This window comes from Chroicocephalus ridibundus, chromosome 3, assembly GCF_963924245.1.
Source record: "Chroicocephalus ridibundus chromosome 3, bChrRid1.1, whole genome shotgun sequence".
NCBI classification, from domain to species: Eukaryota; Metazoa; Chordata; class Aves; order Charadriiformes; family Laridae; genus Chroicocephalus; species Chroicocephalus ridibundus.
Genome location: NC_086286.1, coordinates 14,302,790 through 14,320,134, shown reverse-complemented (window position 1 = coordinate 14,320,134; position 17,345 = coordinate 14,302,790). Strand labels below are relative to the sequence as shown.

Sequence of the window (17,345 nt, the reverse complement as noted above, 5' to 3'; positions counted from 1 at the left end):
CTAATGTGTTCCTTAAGTATCACCCTCACCTGTTATAGGTTTAAATAGGTGCTTTCCATACCTGTTGCTGAAGACATGCTGCAGGAACAAATCTGAGCTTTGCTTGGCCAGAGAGGGGAAGCATACTGAGTGTGACACAGCCCTAGCTAAAAGGCTTCAGTCCTCCTCCTGGCAGGCAAGATGTGCTTCATTCATTCAGTCACAGACAGAAAGGTATAAAACCATGGTTTCCTACATTTTGCATGAGTTTACTGCCCTGCTCTGTTATCCTCTCACTCAGAAAAAGCAGCCATCATTGCAAGGTCGGTGGGAGTGTTCTCAGCATGCCTACAGGCAAGCCCCTCTAGGCGCACAGGAAGAGGACCATCTGAGCTGCCAACAAGCACTGAACCTGTTTGAAAGGAGGTGCTTATGGGAGCACCCGACTCTCAAGCATCACCCCATGACAAAATTCTTACTCTACCTATGCATTAAATCCTCATTGATGATGTGTTTTGTGCTAGTATAAATTTTCCATAGACTATCCGAATATACATTCTAATCTACATTGTGCTTTCCAGTAGGTTCCCCAGCCTGGATGATTATGGAGCCTAGGCTACTGAATTTACCAAAAAGTATTCCTTCATCACCTCAAATGCAAAATTGTTCATTTCCTAAGTGTTTACCAAGCTTTGTAGGCAGATTTTATAGCAACAGAGCTCAGAATGTACTAGCTATCATCACTACCCCATGTGTCTAATTTTAATCTCCCCCTCATCGGTACAAGCCGCAGTCACACCTTTTCCTGGTTCTCCAGGCATACTTGCTTGTTTGCAAGGGCGTGCAATTTAGTGCTGTTTGCAATGGTTTACAGTTTGCCTGCAAGGAAACGGCCTGAAACAAACAAGTGTCTATCAGACTGTGGAAAATTTTTAGTTACTACACACCAGCCCTAAAACCCAACTGTATTTGAGCTAGTGAAATGGAGATAAAAAGCTTGGGAACATGTATATTATTAATCTTATAAGCCATCCAACCAAAAGTCTCAGCAACCGTTATAGCATCACGTACTAAGAAACCTCAAGCTTTCTCCATTCCATGTAGAGAAGTTGAAAAATAAGATATTGCTTTCCTCTAGAGCTTTGAGGAACAGTATAAATCTCCAAAGCATGATATTAGATATAAGAAATTAAAATATGGTGATCCCTATGTTCCCGCAAACAGGATATAATTGTTTCACAGGAGAAAAACTCTATTTTTCAACCAGCTCCACTGGAAACAAAGAAAACACTCTTGCCTTGTGATAAAGGTTCTTCACCTTGGTCTCAAGGTGGAACATCTAGAAAGTAAAACCCTTCCAGGTTTCCTGAAGTTCTGTGCTTTCACAGTCATCATCAGCAGCAGAGAATACAGGGATATAATTCATCTCAACCGATTCCAACAGACTTAAAAGAAGGAAACTCCAGACAACAATACTAAGGAAATCACACCTATGCTAAAAAGGTTAAACGTGGTCGGTTGGACACGACGCATGCAACCTCTTCTTAATCCTCCCAACATGTATACTGTCCAAACAGCCATTTTTATTCTATGGTTGTTTAAACCTTTAAAACTGCAAACTTTCAAATGGATCCACCAACCATATTGAGATTGCTATATGCAGTCATATAACAATTGTCAGTTATGATTAATGGCTAGTAGAAGTCCAGGTAAGTGTGCCACCATATGAACCCGAATGCAGAATATTTGCTCCTGAAAACATACACTGGAATATTTTCAAGTAGCTATCATATGCACAGAAGTGCCATACAGTAAGTTGAGACTAAATAAACTGTAACTCTGATCATTATCTGATATTGAAGATACAGTTTCCACAAAGACATATTGTGGGTAGTATTTTAACTTTATTGATGTTCAAAACAACTTGAGTTCTACTTTTATACTAGGTAATACACTACACTAACACATACCGTATGTATTGAGCAGCCATACTGACTATTGGACTTCACCTTTTCGAAAGTATGCAAAAGTACTTTTTATGAATATGGGCTAAACCTTTCCCAGATTTAATATCAAGTGTAGTCTGAGTTTGTTTCTGATGGTATAAAAACACACTTTCTCTTAGAGACAAAGTTTTATTAAGGGATAGGCTCTGGAAGTAAAACTCAGATTTTTTTGTTTTAATATTTTTTTAAAAAGCTATTTAAATTTTTTCAATTAGTTATTTTTTCATATCGGCCATCACAAATATTTTGCATAGCTACTTTTATTTCACTTAATCACATGCTTCATTTTTACCTTCATCTCAACTTAGAAGTAGTTTCCTACAAAACTCAATCCATTAGAAATTCAGACAAGGCAGAATTGGAGAAAAAGTTGTTAATGAAAAAATTTGTATATTGAATGTTCGTTAGCAGAGGTTCAGAAAAGATAAAACTTGTTCCTGCTCCCACTAAAAAAGATCAGAGGAAGCAACATAGTACGATACAAGTTCTCAGGTTTTCTCCTCTTTTTCACTTCTTGTGTAAGTACAGCTTTACTACTGGCTACGTTACACCCTCTAAAACAGGATTAATCCCTTGTTGAGTATGTGCCTATTTACCTTTATGAATTACATGTCAGTTATTTCATCAAGTAAGGTATCACAGTTCATCAGATCAATAGTATGAGATCATGACACTATTTAAACTAGCTGCAGCCTAAACGTAATCTATTGCAACACCGCTACCACTGAAAACGTGTGACCATTTCAATTGTGCACAACAGAAAACGCAGTTCTTCTATTTCTTTCTTTCAACATAGAATCATTTTTTAAGTACATATAGAAAGGGATATACTTGTTTTACAGGGCTAACCATAGTTTTTGGAACCAAAGTTTAGCCATTGTCTTTCGTGCATGTATTTTGTTCCGAAGTTTATTTTGATTTTTAAATGTATTCCTGAAATAGTCTCCATTTTTTTTTCAGAACTATCCTGACATTTTTAATTTATAAAGGAAAATAAACAATTTGTATGAAATATAACAACTGGCATAAACAAAGTAGCAGGTAGTAAAAAAATGGGTGAGTGAATAGCGTTCCAAGATTTCCTTCTGATCTCTGCAGAAGCTTCAAATAAAGCACTTTATTTGAAAGCAGATTCTCCTTAATCTCACAACTCTCTTCTTACTTATATTAGGAGTCAGTACACAGAGTTATCCCCTTTTATTTAGGCAGGGAGGATTGTTTCCTGTCTTCATTTTTCTGAGGCCAAAAAATAAGTATGCTACGGTGTTTCTCACCGGCGTGTTCATTGCAGACCAAAGGAATCAACTGGAAGGCAGCACTTTTCAGAGTTATACCTATTTATCATGGCAATAATAGTACTGCTCAGTTATATCAGAAGCACTGACAAAGAGAAGAGTTTAGTGGGTTTAATGTATACCTTTTACACGTAATGCAGATCTTCCTTTATTCCAAAAGGAGCTTTCCTATTTACTCCTATGTATCTCTTTTCTCACTTAAAGCTGATTTGTGCTTTGAAGAACAAGTGACTTTAACACAGAAACAAATTGCCAGCTAATAAATGATCCCAACTTCTCAATTCTCAATGTATTCATTATTGGAATCACACTTACGCAAAAATGCACAGAACACCACACAACAGTGAGTCACACAGAACTGTTGGTGAAACAAATACTGGCAAATCCTTCTGTAATAACTCATCCTTTTTTTTTTTTTTTTATCCCAAGTCTCTACATTTCTTCAAAATAAGAACTTTGCAAATACCAACACAAAGAAATGTAAAATAATATTTCTGAATAAGTAATAGAAGTATCTTATTATTTGGCACTACTGACATTGTTGACAGGTCACCTCAGAGACTTTCCTTCTTTCCTGATTCATGTCCACATCCAAGAATTCTTACACAATACATGCTGGTGGGCAAAAACTATTCCAAAAACTACCATGGTCTCCCAGCACTAGTAGAGAGGGAATTATTATCCATGTGATTAAAACGGTAACAGCAATATGCAAATACTGGTCAGGGAATCACAGAGTGATAGGGGTTGGAAGGGGCCTCTGGAGATCATCTAGTCCAACCCCCCTGCCAGAGTGGGGTCACCTAGAGCAGGGTGCACAGGAACGCGTCCAGTTGGGTTTTGAATATCTCCAGAGAAGATGACTCCACCACCTCTCTGGGCAGCCTGTTCCAGCGCTTTGCCACCCTCAAAGTAAAAAAAAATTTCCTCATATTGCAATGGAATTTCCAGTGTTCCAGTTTGTGCCAGTTGCTCCTTGTCCTGTCACTGGGCACCACTGAAGAGTCTGGCCCCATCCTCTTGACACCTGCCCTTTAGATATTTATAAGCATTGATGAGATCCCCTCTCAGTCTTAAACAAGTAGTTTAACCAGGATATAGTTAGGCTTCTTTACTCCCTGAAATCTGTATGGTTTTTTGTACATATCTGGTGTTCATCTCTTGAACACCATTGTTGACAAGAAATTAACATCGTTCGTTCAAAAAAGGTTCCATGTGTGAATGAAAACAAAACAAAGAAGAGGAAATAAAACAGGAGAAGGAACTGTGGCTTGGCTTTTTCATAACCCATAAAGACAACATCCCTGGAATGTTTTTATATGGCTGCACAGAGGCATCTTCAAATCAATCACTCCCTCCAAAAGCAGATTATTCTCCCTTTGTGTCTTATTGTGCTACTGGTTTCAAATGTACTTTCAGCTATTCTCTTAATTTCTCTTTAGTTTTTAGAAGAAATTTCTCTGTCTTGTTTCTAATGTCACATGGCGCTAAATCACTACTACGGCTAGGAACAAGAGTGCTTCTGCAGTGTACTAGAGCGGTATTACTCCCCAGGAAAGAGATGGATAGCTCTGGCATAACATGGTGGGTTCTGAAAGCACAACAGGTATCTCTGCAATTCCTTTATATGACACACGAAAATACAAAGGAACATCTGGCAGTGCTGAAGCTGAGGTGTCAGGCACACTTTTCTCCAAATACACCATTTCAAAATGATCAAGCATATAACAGCTTCTTCCCTCAGGCAGGCAAAGAGGAATGAAGACTGCAAAGACTGAGAAATGCCATAGGGAAAGTGTAATCTCGAAAGAAAGAAGTGCTCACTTTCTTCAAGTCCTTCATAAAACAGATGATTTGCTGTTAGAAGATCAGTAGAAATCGCTTTGTAGTATCTTAATAGTTGCACAATGAAGTATCAGGTGGAACTCAACATAAGAAGACCCACACAAACCCAACTCATGGTACTTTTGAGGCAACTGAAATGTGAAAATAATTTACTCCCACACAAGCTGAATATGCACTGACTTAAACACAACAGACAACACCCTGATTTTGAATCAAGGGATGCTGTCTCAAATGAAAATGTCAGGTAGGCATCTAGATGCCTTTGACATTCAATGAAAAACAGGAGCCTACTTGTCCTCAATGACCTTCTTCCCTCTCCAAGTACAAAAGTACCTACATACCGTTTACTTTGCGCAATAGGTAAAGTGGTGACTTCTCTTTCAGATGTGGGGTTTCAACACATACTTTAGAAAAGGAATTTGGCTTGAATAGCAGATGAGTGGTGATTCTACAGTCTCTCTCCCCACTTTCATGACTAAATGTTTACTTTTTGTGCCATATAAAAAAAAAAATATTATGTGATCCTTTAAAAATATTGATGAAATATAATTGTTCTTTTTTGAATAAATCAGGAAGCCTGCTGTGATCATAACCTAGTAATAAATTGAAGGACAGTTGACAAAGACTTAAATGATGCATCCACACAGCTTCTGCAGCACATACGCTCCAGCATATGGCTTTTCAAATCTCCCTTTAGAGTAGAGAATATGCACTTGTTGCGCATTCACAGGCCTGTTTGGTGCTAGAGCAAAGCACGACTGGATTTTGTCTACCACTTGCAAGGGCACTTGAGGGAAGACATGAATATGTAAACTTTGTAGTTTATGCCCACTTATTCACTTCAAAGAGTCCATTCTGTAGCTTCAATATTGATTTGTGGTTGAAGTAGTTTAGGTTTGATGTGATTTTTTTTTTCTTTTTTTGAAGAAAGGTAGGCTTTTCAAATATTTTTCCTGTTGGAGTGATGAATTCCATCACTTTTAGACTCTCTCTCACCTACGAAGGCAAAGGATAGCTAGCTTACTTGTCCAGGATCTGCTGAGTTTTCTGCCCTTTCAAATACTTTGGGCAAGAGGCAGTTGTATGTGATAGGTGGTGCCTTCCCTCTTTCACATTCCCCATACTGATAAGCAAGTAAGGCAAAAAGACTACAGACAAAAAAAAAAAAAGGAATTTATGGGTTAGCAAGTCACTCTTTCAGGAAGGAATATTGAAACTGCTATTTTCAGCCCAATTCTACACTGCTTTCAGTATCTTCCCTGAATACCTCATTAAAGATATTCAAAAAAAGAAACCACCAGCACTGAAACGCTGGCATTGTGGGTGTTCTTTAGTCATCCTTATTGGCATATATGACATATTCTAGTTATTTGTCAAGAGAATTTAACTTCGAAGGTATTTCCTCCCTTGGCTGATATTGTTCTCTTTCACTGTAGTGCTGCATTCTAATCTACACTGCCAGAAAAAGAGGCAGTGAGAATTAAGAGGTACCAGAGAGAACTTACAGTTGACGGGTGCACCAGGAAGAGCACCTTACAGATTTCTCTTGCCACCAATTTCTACGGCAGTTCACACTGGAGATATATCTCCTGCTCTACCTTTCTCCAAATGTTCTGACTCCATCACACCGCTTTCTAACCATGCTACTCTCATAACTGCATTGGAGGCTTTCTGCACTTGGTGCAAATGTGCTTTTGTCTAGAAACTTCTTCTCGTGCTATTGCTATGCTGCTCACCGTTTTACATCTCAGCTCTGCTGGATGTGCTCTCTGCTTCCGCATTCACCTCGTGGTGCTCAGTTTTCATTCCTATTACACTTTTTGGCTCTGTTCAGAACTGCCCAATGGTTATGCAAATACACCTATGTTCCACAAGCGAGTAAAGCTACATGATAGAAAGTGTGTGTGTGCATGTGTGTGTGAAAAGCAACAACATGACAATGTCCTTAGCAGCAAAGTTTTCAATAAACAAAAGTAGTTACTCAAAAGGTAAGTGCTCAAGTCTGAACATCCCCCGAGATTTCTCTCCACCATTTCCCCAACAATCCTGTTCTCTAACGATACGTATTCTCAAACAAGAGTTACACACAAAAAAATTTAACATTTTCTTGACAATAACAACTCTCAGATTCCCAGCCACTTTATTTCTCTTTGCTTCTTCCCCCCCTCCCCTGAAGACTAGATGGAAATCACTGGCAATGAAAAAGATTAAACAGATTTAAAACCAAAGCAGTCTGGCTTGTCCAATGGATTGAGAGGAAAGTTGGTGATGCATGTTAAATGGTAAATAATAAAACCTAATTGCCATATAAACGTGCGTGGTAATCCATCTCCCACAGACTTGATGCTATGCCAATTAATCTGCATGAGGGGGATGGCTGTGGTGGAGAGGTGAAGGCATTCAAGCACATCAAACGTCCTTCGTTTCTTTCCTGTTCTGACCACTTTTGTACATCATACGCACCCCAAAAATAGACAAGATCTAACAAAGCAGGCATTTTCACGGCACAGTATACTCAGATTTCCCTTCCTCCTGGTATGATTCTGGAATCATTTGCTCACTCTCTGCTTTAATAGCCAACACATGCTCTTAGCAGAGCTTGTTGTCAAAAGAGTGAGGAATTCCTCTTTTCAACAGGCATCCTAGACCTCAGACTTCATCATCGACAAAACTCTTCTTAGTACTTCAGGCAAGATTCTCCACATAAAGCTACCAAAAAGCTGAGAGGTTAAACGTTCCCATTTTGAATGTAGGTTTGCAGAGGGCAACTTTTTACATAATATTACCAATGACTTGATCAAGACAATCACCTCCAGACCCTGAGGATATTACATGAAGCAGCTCTTTTGCAAAAAGGAGTGCTCAGTCAGAATGCCAAGATCCACGAGGATGGTGCTCTCATACCCATGGCAGCACATTTTGAAAACAAGTTCAGAATATGCTTGTTGGCTGGGGCGGTGCTAGGATTCAGTGTGATATATTTACACTAAATATCCAGATTTTTTTCTAAGTTTTAAGGGTATACATGCTTCTTGTATTATCCTTAGCGTAGCTTTTACTTAGTATTCCAGCAGGGCTTGAAAGAAATTCCACAATCAGCAACGGTAATAACCTACATGTCAAACAATTGTAGGAATGTAGGCAAATCTACACATCAGTATGTGTGCAAGAGACTGAAAAGAGCAGGGGAGTATTTTCTTTAATTTTTATTTAATCCAGAACTACTGGAGTAGATTTTTATTTTTTTCCCCATCTCATAATTTTGGATACAATCTCTGAAGGCTTAGCATTGCCAAAATTATTTACACGTTCTGGTAGGCAGCATGGCTGTTTAGAAGCAGTATGTGACAAGTTGCAAAGAAGGAAGGATAAAGGAGTCTGCATTAGGCCAGGTTGTCCAATCACCTATTGTTAACCCGCCCATGTATCTTTGCTACTCAAAGAGGAGCTCTCAGGTTTAAGTCCCCTATTTTTCCCTCCCCAGCAGTACAGAGGCTGCTCTTCCAACTCTATCAGGAAGACAACAGCTGCATTTGCCATTGTCTACTCCAGCAGGTCACATTAGGAAGATCTATTTGCTGTTGACAGCATTTGGAACTCTGCATTTGGAAGAGAACGTTATTTCTGCATGAAGCATTTACAGCTCACTGGCAAGGTCATTACAATTAGCTCGTGTATGTTTATTTGAGAAATTTAAGCATTAATACTTGTTAATTTGTACAAATTTGCATTTTTATATAAAATACTTTCTGTGTTTCTTAAAGCTTTGTTTCTTAGTAATAAAAGATACGAAGGACCACTGCCATTGATAGAGACCTCGTCACATAGAGAAGAACATGTAACGCAGCAATAATAATAATGGGCTCAATATAAAACAACAGGGACAAATACTACATGAAAGTGAAATGATTTCAATTTCCATTGCTGGAACAAATCTTCCTTACGATCAAGACTAATTTAGCTCAGTTTTGCATAGCATGAATAACCTACTTTGACAGGCAAATGAAATATCAATAGATTAAGTGACTATTACAAATCATCAATGAATATGCCAGGCTAGTAGTTCTACTGATAATTTAGTTAATTGCATTAAAAGTTTACAAGGATGAATTAATTGTCAAGTGAGTCTTTATGTACATGGAAGAAGTATATTTAAAGTGCATTTGCAAAACCACTGAGGTGATACCAGAAATTAATATGATTACTTTTCTTTCATATGCTTCAGACTAGGCTGTTTTCACATTACTGGAGAAAATGGGAAATGAAAAGGCGCATATATATATAGATGTATAATATATGAACATACATAAATGTATATAGCAACAGCACCCATAACTCACAAAGGAATAGAGGAAGCCAGAGGGAAGTGAAAAGCTACAGAAATAAAACAGAGAAGAGACCCAGACAGGAAGGAAGCTGATTCTGATGTATGCTGTAATATGAACAACGTTTTTTGAGGATGCAGTGATATAACAGCACAGGAATAACATATAACTTACAACGGACTCTAAAATTGACATTTGGGAAGGCCACGTGGAAGAGCAACAGAGTGAGACAAGTTGAAAGTATGGATGTCAGTTCAAAAAAGCAGGTCTTAAAGATGTATGAAATGCTGCACAGGCAGCAAAAAAATCAAGCCATAAATGTTGAGGTGGGTAGGATTTTTTTGTGATGGCGATTTCCTTTTAAAAAGAAAATATGGTTAGCCCAATACCAAAATTAGAATGACTGCAGTTCATCCTGGAGGATACATCACAACTAGAAAGTTTGGAATAGGATAGGATACTGAAGTACTGAAACTACCAACTCCTAGAAAAGTTTGTAACTACTGTTAAATCTAAAATAACAGCAGCATTCCTTAGCATTTCGTTTGGTGAGAGTGCGATATTTCAACTTTTCATCTCAATTTATAAAAAATTAAAATACTAAAATGTTTTAATTTTCTGACATTCTGAGTGGATTCTTGTAGGTTTGTACATGTTCACTGTTTAAAGAAAATGGGTGAAAACTTTGGGGATTAAAATAGTGCCTATATTTGTAGGAGAGAGGCAGAATTAAGATTAAACCCCAGTAGCTAAGTGGATACAAAGTCATGCTTGAGGATGTTCCTCCTCCTTGAAAGCACATCATGTATCTTCCAATATTTATAAAAAAAAAATACTGTGACAGAAGTCCGATTTCCCACACCACAGGAAAAAAACGTGGAGAGGAAAGACATTATAGATGTTGTAATACCTACAGCCTGAGCAAAGGAGATGTTTTTTTCTTTGGCAACAGTGAAGAACAAGAGCACGAGTCAAATGCCACTTTCACTTGCATTTCTCGGACCCCTCAAACTGTAAGAGCATCAAGCACAGCAAGCAAGAATTCCCCTCCACCCAACTATTCTGGTCTGTGAAGGCCTTGAATTGTAGCCAAGCTCATCATCTGAGCTGTACTGAAAGCAGGACAGGGAATCTGCTCATGAAATACATGAAAGCAAATTTGCTGTGTAACTGAATGTTGGCAGGCTTGAGCTGCATTGCCTTTGCTGTTAAGACTCATTTATCTTCACGGGTTATCTGCTAGAACCGCACCCGAGTACACTTTGCTAATTTTCTCTGCTAGGAGAAATAACACAGTTCTTGGAATCCAAACACAGAACTATTTTCACTCCAATTTATAATTTATCCATCTAATTACAGCAATAATTAAGCTGGGGAATTTAATGTAAGTGTTTCCACAGGTACCCAACTCTAATCCACTGAAATTGTACCAGAGGTCATGCAGGGAACCCACGCCTGTAATAATGAACTTTCCCTGTTATACAGCCCAATCCTACACCCGAAAGGAAACGTATAGTGGAAAATCTCTGCCATGCTTTTATGGCAACTGTCCACTTTCCCAGACAACTGGCATGCTGTGCAGGCTCTACAACACAATCTGTGTCGTATCTTCATGCTGTGTATTTGCAAAAAAACTGCATATATTTGATTTATCTTTCCAGGATTAGCTTGGATTTCAACATCTAAAATCTGGTAACTCTACAATTACTCAGAAAGGCTGCAGATTCTGTATTATCTGTACACATTTATATTTCACCCAGTGCTAACTCTGGTTAAACAGAATTATTGATATCACTAGCAGGAAGTTTAATTTTGAATTTGCTATGTTGCTAGGGGTAAAATAATGCAGGACAATGAATTAATCATAGCTGCCTCTATCAGTAAAGTGTATGGGGTGTTTCTAGCGCAACAGAGATGTGTCATCATAAGGAACACTGACATAAAATAGAAAAGAACAAGCTACAGGAAAGCATTTCAACTGAATACAAAGGAAGCAAAAACAATAACAAAAGGCAATTTTTCTTCTTTTTAGCCGCTGGCTAAAACGTATCAGCTTGAACTCCCCCAAAAATCCAACAAAATTTCTTATGATATATGCTTATATGAAGGAAGCTGACAGAGTAAAATATAATGGAACGCATCAAAAAAATAAAATGAAATGTACTACTATGAGAAGTCGGAGGTTGAGGACCTCTGTAGGCTAGACCAGCTTAAGAAAGATGCTTATTATATATTACTGTACTGAATATGTCAGGCTTGTTATTCTTTTACTAGCCACATTTCCTGGGTGGTGAATTACAGAAAAGCAGCACCTAATACAATTCACCTTCCACGCTTCAAATCTCAGTACGTTTTTTCATGCTCTTCAGGCTTTTTTCCACTGGAATTCAAGGTTAGAAAACACACCAGCTATGGATACAGTTTTTCTTCAAAAGGGTAAAGCAAAAGTAGAATTTTCAAAGTGCAGAAAACAAAGGAATGTTGGATTTTATAAGTTAGCCTCGCTGACGAGCTTTCTCTGTGACTGCGCTAAGCAGTGCATTTAGTGAAATAACAGTGCCCTCTAGTGCCTTTATTAAGCACATTGTTCAAACTTTCTTTTCTTAAATAAAGCAACATACCAAACCACCACATTCAGTTTGAAGAAGATGTAGAGTAAAATGGCAGTGTTAACGTAGGTATCATTTCTTAACAGGATTATTTTTCCTACTCACGTCTAATTAATATACTAGAAAAACCCCCCCATATTAAATACATACACATATGCAGAAGTAGTACTTATTGCAACAAAACATGAAAGAATAAGGTGGATGCTTTCTCTGCAGCATCAAAAATAACCTTGAAATACCAAATTGCCTCAATAAACATCGACCATAATTACAAGGATGCAAAAATGAGAAAGAACATGGCACAAATTTCAAATACAATTTTGAGAACGGAGCGTGAGCCATCCAAAAAGCTCTAATTTATAAACCAAGCATTTCTGATAAAGAGGCTCTTATTGAAGATTATAACATATCAAGATACAGTTTTCACAGTCTTTCTTGCAATCTTAATAGCACTTTCAACTGAAGCAAACATGTGAAATATCACAAAATCCAGAATAATTACTAAGGTCAGCTCATTATCTGTGACTCAGAGGTAGTTAAAAGAAAATCCAGCAAGGAATAAGCTCTTGATAGAATATTAATATCTACTTTGAACATCTTGGCCTTTGAAATATTAAGTTTTCTTTGACTATTATGAAATTTTGGTTATTCTAACAAGAACTTTTATAAAGAATGTTAAACTACACAATACTTTTTCACATGACCAGAACATATTTTCTTAGGTCTGATTTGGTAGGCAGTATTTTAAAGGTATACTTATACATCCTTTCAAAAAGATTTTTTCCTCTGATGCAAACTAGCTTTTCAGAAGTCCATCCTTGCAACTAATACTACTACTTATTTTAAAATATATATATGTTTCAGTTTGGTTTATAAAAGTGGATCTTAAGAACCTAGCTGGACCTATAAAATGTATGTTTAGAGATATGAAACGAAGTTTATCCCACCCTACAATTAAAACAGCAAAACGTTACGTATTTAGGTGAATATATGTTTATGCTTCAATACATCTGGCAATTTGTATTTATAACCGATTCATTAGAGGACTGCCACATAAGATTGCTTTACTTACAAGATTTTTTTATGATATCGAAATACCGCATTGTATTTATTTTACCAACAAAAAGGTAGGTTTTGTGTGGAATACTGAACAGTGGGAGACAGGTCAAAATATTCCCCAATTCTCTAACATAATCATTGGTTTTGCAAAGCCTTTGCAGTCATACTGTAAAGCTTGGGCTGTGGTTTCTGCACGTCACTCACACAGCTTATGTTCATGTAAAAATCAAGCTTTTTTCACAGACACTTTGGAGTTCCTCTAGTGCCCCAATTATATTTTGGTATAATATGGGCCACTCTGTGTTCTTACCGTTTGCTACTTCTCTTCCTGTGGCATTTTCACACACTTAACGTAGTACGTGACTGTGCAGAACTATGACTGAATTGGCATCGTCAGGCTAACATAAAGATGTCATCTCTTGTGATCATATTAGTTACTATCAAATAAAACATTTCACATGGTGTTACAAAATTATACAGTAGTTTACATACATGATTGATTCAGGTTATCATTCTGTAATGATCCTCACTGTAGGTTATACGGGAATTACTGTACTTACTTTTGAGATCTAAATTTCTGGCTCCTGCTGTGCTCTGTGTTGTGATTTTAGTGTCAATCTTTACAGTGTGGAGATTGTTGGTATCCCTTGATATCATCACATTATGCCACTGGTTGTCATTCAGAGGTTTATTAGAACTTCCTTTGATGAGATTTGCACCATTTCCCAAGTCAAACACATAGTGTAAATACCTGGAAAAGAGAAAAAAGTGGAAAAGTTTCCTTTTTCTTTACATAGCAAGGGGGCACTAACTAATATGTCTAATATTTCCTATTTCCTTGTACTCCTCAGTAGCACTGGTACAACAGGAAGACCAAAATGAACGCCAATTGAGGAAGCAACCTTAATTCAGAGCAATCACCATTCGTTTAGATGAGCTGAGATGCAGTCCCCAGTTTCTGGAAAGTAACGAGCACTCCATGTAGTAACGCATGCATACATACGTAGAGAAAGAACAAGAGGAAGGCTATAAACTAGCACTTCTTTGTAGTAAACGCTATAGAAGTTACACCTAGTATTTACTTTCATTTTTTTCAGGCATCTAGCTTCATCTGAAAGAAAAAGGTCACAATAAAGCATATGAAGTTTAACATGAAGAAACATTCATTAATCATATATGTCCAGTCAGACAAAGAGTTGTATCCTAATCGTTCTCTTGCATTTCTCCTGTATGTATATTTTGAATGGACTTTTTTTGTCGTTATGCTAATCCATACATACCCTTTTACTAATTCAACCACAATGAAATCATTTCCATCGCCACTGTTATAAAGTATCAATCCATCCAGAGAGGTTGTTTTGAACTGGAAAAAAAGGTGCATAGATGTATATGCTTGTAGCGTGGCCAATGCAACATAACTTGCTTTTGTTTTAAATGTTACGGGGTCTGCTATGATGTTCCTGAATCCAAATCTTGCATTTAGCTCACAGTAGTCGATGTCTCCATTTTTACATAAGTCAATGTATGCCATGCCATTAAATGTAAGACTCTGTAGATGCCCAATGAAATTAGAAGGCACAGAAGACAGGTAGCGTCGCTCCGTTATTATTCCTGTTTCTATATTGTGGAATTCCAGCCGTGTGTGATCACCAGCCATTTGACCTTTAAATAGTAACAAGAAAACACATGTTAGCATCTGAAATGGGAGGTCAAAAAGCACACCGTGTGATTAAGTATCTGCATCAGTTTCACACTTTTCAGAATGTGCAAGGCCAATTCCTGGCTCCAAAGAGGACTATTCTAAAATCATCCAAAACTTCTGATAAACTTCTAGGAGCCTTTCCACTGAGCCCAGTATAAGGCCAACAGCAAGATTTCTAAACTGCAGCACGATACCACAGCGAATCAAACTGCCAACAAAAACCCCTCACTTTAGTTACACTTAACCAGACCAGTAGTTTCAATATAAGCAAGTGCAATTCATTAACACAACATGAAGAACACAAAGTAAACCTCAGAGCTAAAACTACAATGTTAGAGTTTCATGGAAGAGAGGCGTAACAGTTTGGGGGATATTACTCCATGTATTTTGCTTAGAAGTTCATGATTTGGCAAGCCAAAGGAAGGATTCCTGTTTAAGCTGTATTAGATACATTAATGCTAGGCCTGGCAAAACCCTGTGCTGCTAGGGTTGTCAGAGCCTTCCTTAAAAGCAACTGGCTTTATTCCACGGCTATAAACCCATGGGAGAAGGGAGCAGAGCCTAAGAGATGGAGGAAGAGGAAAGCCTGCAGCAAAGGTGTACGCCAGTGTCTTGTAATCCTGAAAACAGCAAGGGACTTGTCTACATCAGAAACATGGCCAAAACCAAGCCTTACAGCTACCTTTGAGTCTTTCTTTGTCATGCAAGGACTCCTGCACAGCAGAAAGTCTGAAACTTGCTGACTGTGTAGCTAATCTGAAGGAAAGGGTCAACGTTACCAGGGTACACTGCACACAGGCCAGGTAAGTTTTTAAACTGGTTGTTAAATACCTTACCCTGCACATCAAAATTGTGTCCACTGAAGAGTCCCCTTTCTAGCAGAGTTTAGAACTATTTTTTTTCCCCCATGCTTATTTTAAAGAAGTAGGGCAGCACTATCACAAGGCTGATTCATGGTCACGTTGCGTGGGTATGATGACAAAACCTCTTTTTATTACTAATAAATTTCACCACTTAATCTACCTTTTGCAAACCATGGACTAGATTTGCCAGTTCCTTAGACGTTTCATGTCTCTCACGGAGTACAAAGAAAGTGAACAGCAGACCCAGCCAAGCTGGAATAAATACTGGCATAAAACTGCTCTACAATGTAAGCTTCCCTACTTGCAGTGCAAAGGTGTTGACAGATCAAGTTCCCTCTGCCCTTCCCTGAACACACTATTCCAAAAGGAGCGTGTGAGCTTTGACCCAGCTTGGATGTGTTTAGTGGTGCTGCAGAAAGGCCCGAGGCGGGCTTAGAGAGCCGTACCTTCATAGGTCTTATAAGCAAGTGTCTGCGTATGCGTGTGTGAACAGGGAAAGGATAAGGGCAAGATGAACGTAGGTGTTTGGGCTTTGCCCGGGGAGACGGATTCACAAGCAGGTTAAGAATTGCAGCATTAAGACACAAATACAAGTATCAGTGAAGTTACAGTTGAAATAGACCTGCAAGCTTTAAAACAATTAAAAAAGAATTGCTCTAATAATTTATGATACATGTTTACGAGCATCTTTCTTAGCTTCCGGATGCATTCTGACCTAACTCTACTGATGTCATCGAACACCATCAGCATCTGGGATCCGCAGTCATACAGGCTGAGCACTGCAAGATGCACTTGAATTCCCAAGGACAGCCTTCTTGTCCTTGTTTCTAAACACCAGTTCTGAAGATACCACTTCTTGTGTATTAGCAAAGGTGGGCTCTTCCTTGCAGTAATGAGTCAGGGAGCTGTCTTGGAAAATCTAACTTTCTGCAAGGCCAAGAGCTGTATATTGGATCACAGCCAGGGAGCTGAAGATCATGTTTTAGAGGAGGAACATTATATATTCCAGTCTTATATCACTTCAGATGGCATTGCATAAATGCCATGGCAAAAATCCACTAAGCTTTGGCCTGTAGCGCTCACTACATTCGCTACCTTAAATGTATTTCTTTCTTGAGCATAGTAATAAAAAAGTTCCAGAATCTGGGCTCACATCCCAAATCTCCCTCTAACATTTCAGTTGTACAAACATGCTAACAGGGCTTGAGGCTTCACATAATGCTCCACGGTATTTGCAATTACAGCAATGAAGAAAAAGAGAAAGACTGTAGTTTGTGCTTATAAGGTTGGGGGGTTTTCTTTTGGTTTTTTTTTTTTTGTTGTTTTTTTTTTTTAACTTGTCAGATTGGTGCACAAAATGCATTACCTGTTGCAATGCTATGGGACACACAAAAGGCCAAGGGAATTTCTGTTCATAACCATCAGCTAGGTATCCTTTCCATTATCCAACCATAGTAACCTCCTTCAGTCCACTTATTTTCTATACACTACCAGAAAACAAAGTGCATCAGAGCCGGGAGTATTTAAACTCTTTTACGATCAGTAAAATTTCCAAAACCACTTGTATGACTTCAGATGAAAGCTAGTTATGATTCTGAAAGATATTATTTACCCATGCACAAATTATGCATTCGCCAAAGATAAACTCAGTACATAGATGAA

General features: G+C 38.1%; 1 protein-coding gene across 24 annotated transcripts in view; it reads right to left on the bottom strand.

The window, feature by feature from the left end:
* Positions 1-17,345, bottom strand: part of NRXN1 (neurexin 1) — a 710,395-nt gene that overhangs the window by 362,181 nt on the left and 330,869 nt on the right. For all 24 annotated transcript variants that reach the window (XM_063328064.1, XM_063328065.1, XM_063328076.1 and 21 more), the window contains 2 exons: positions 14,399-14,780; positions 13,679-13,869 (listed from right to left, as the gene is read on the bottom strand). In XM_063328064.1, the coding sequence (XP_063184134.1) occupies positions 13,679-13,869; positions 14,399-14,780 (573 nt within the window). The remainder of the gene's footprint in view (positions 1-13,678; positions 13,870-14,398; positions 14,781-17,345) is intronic.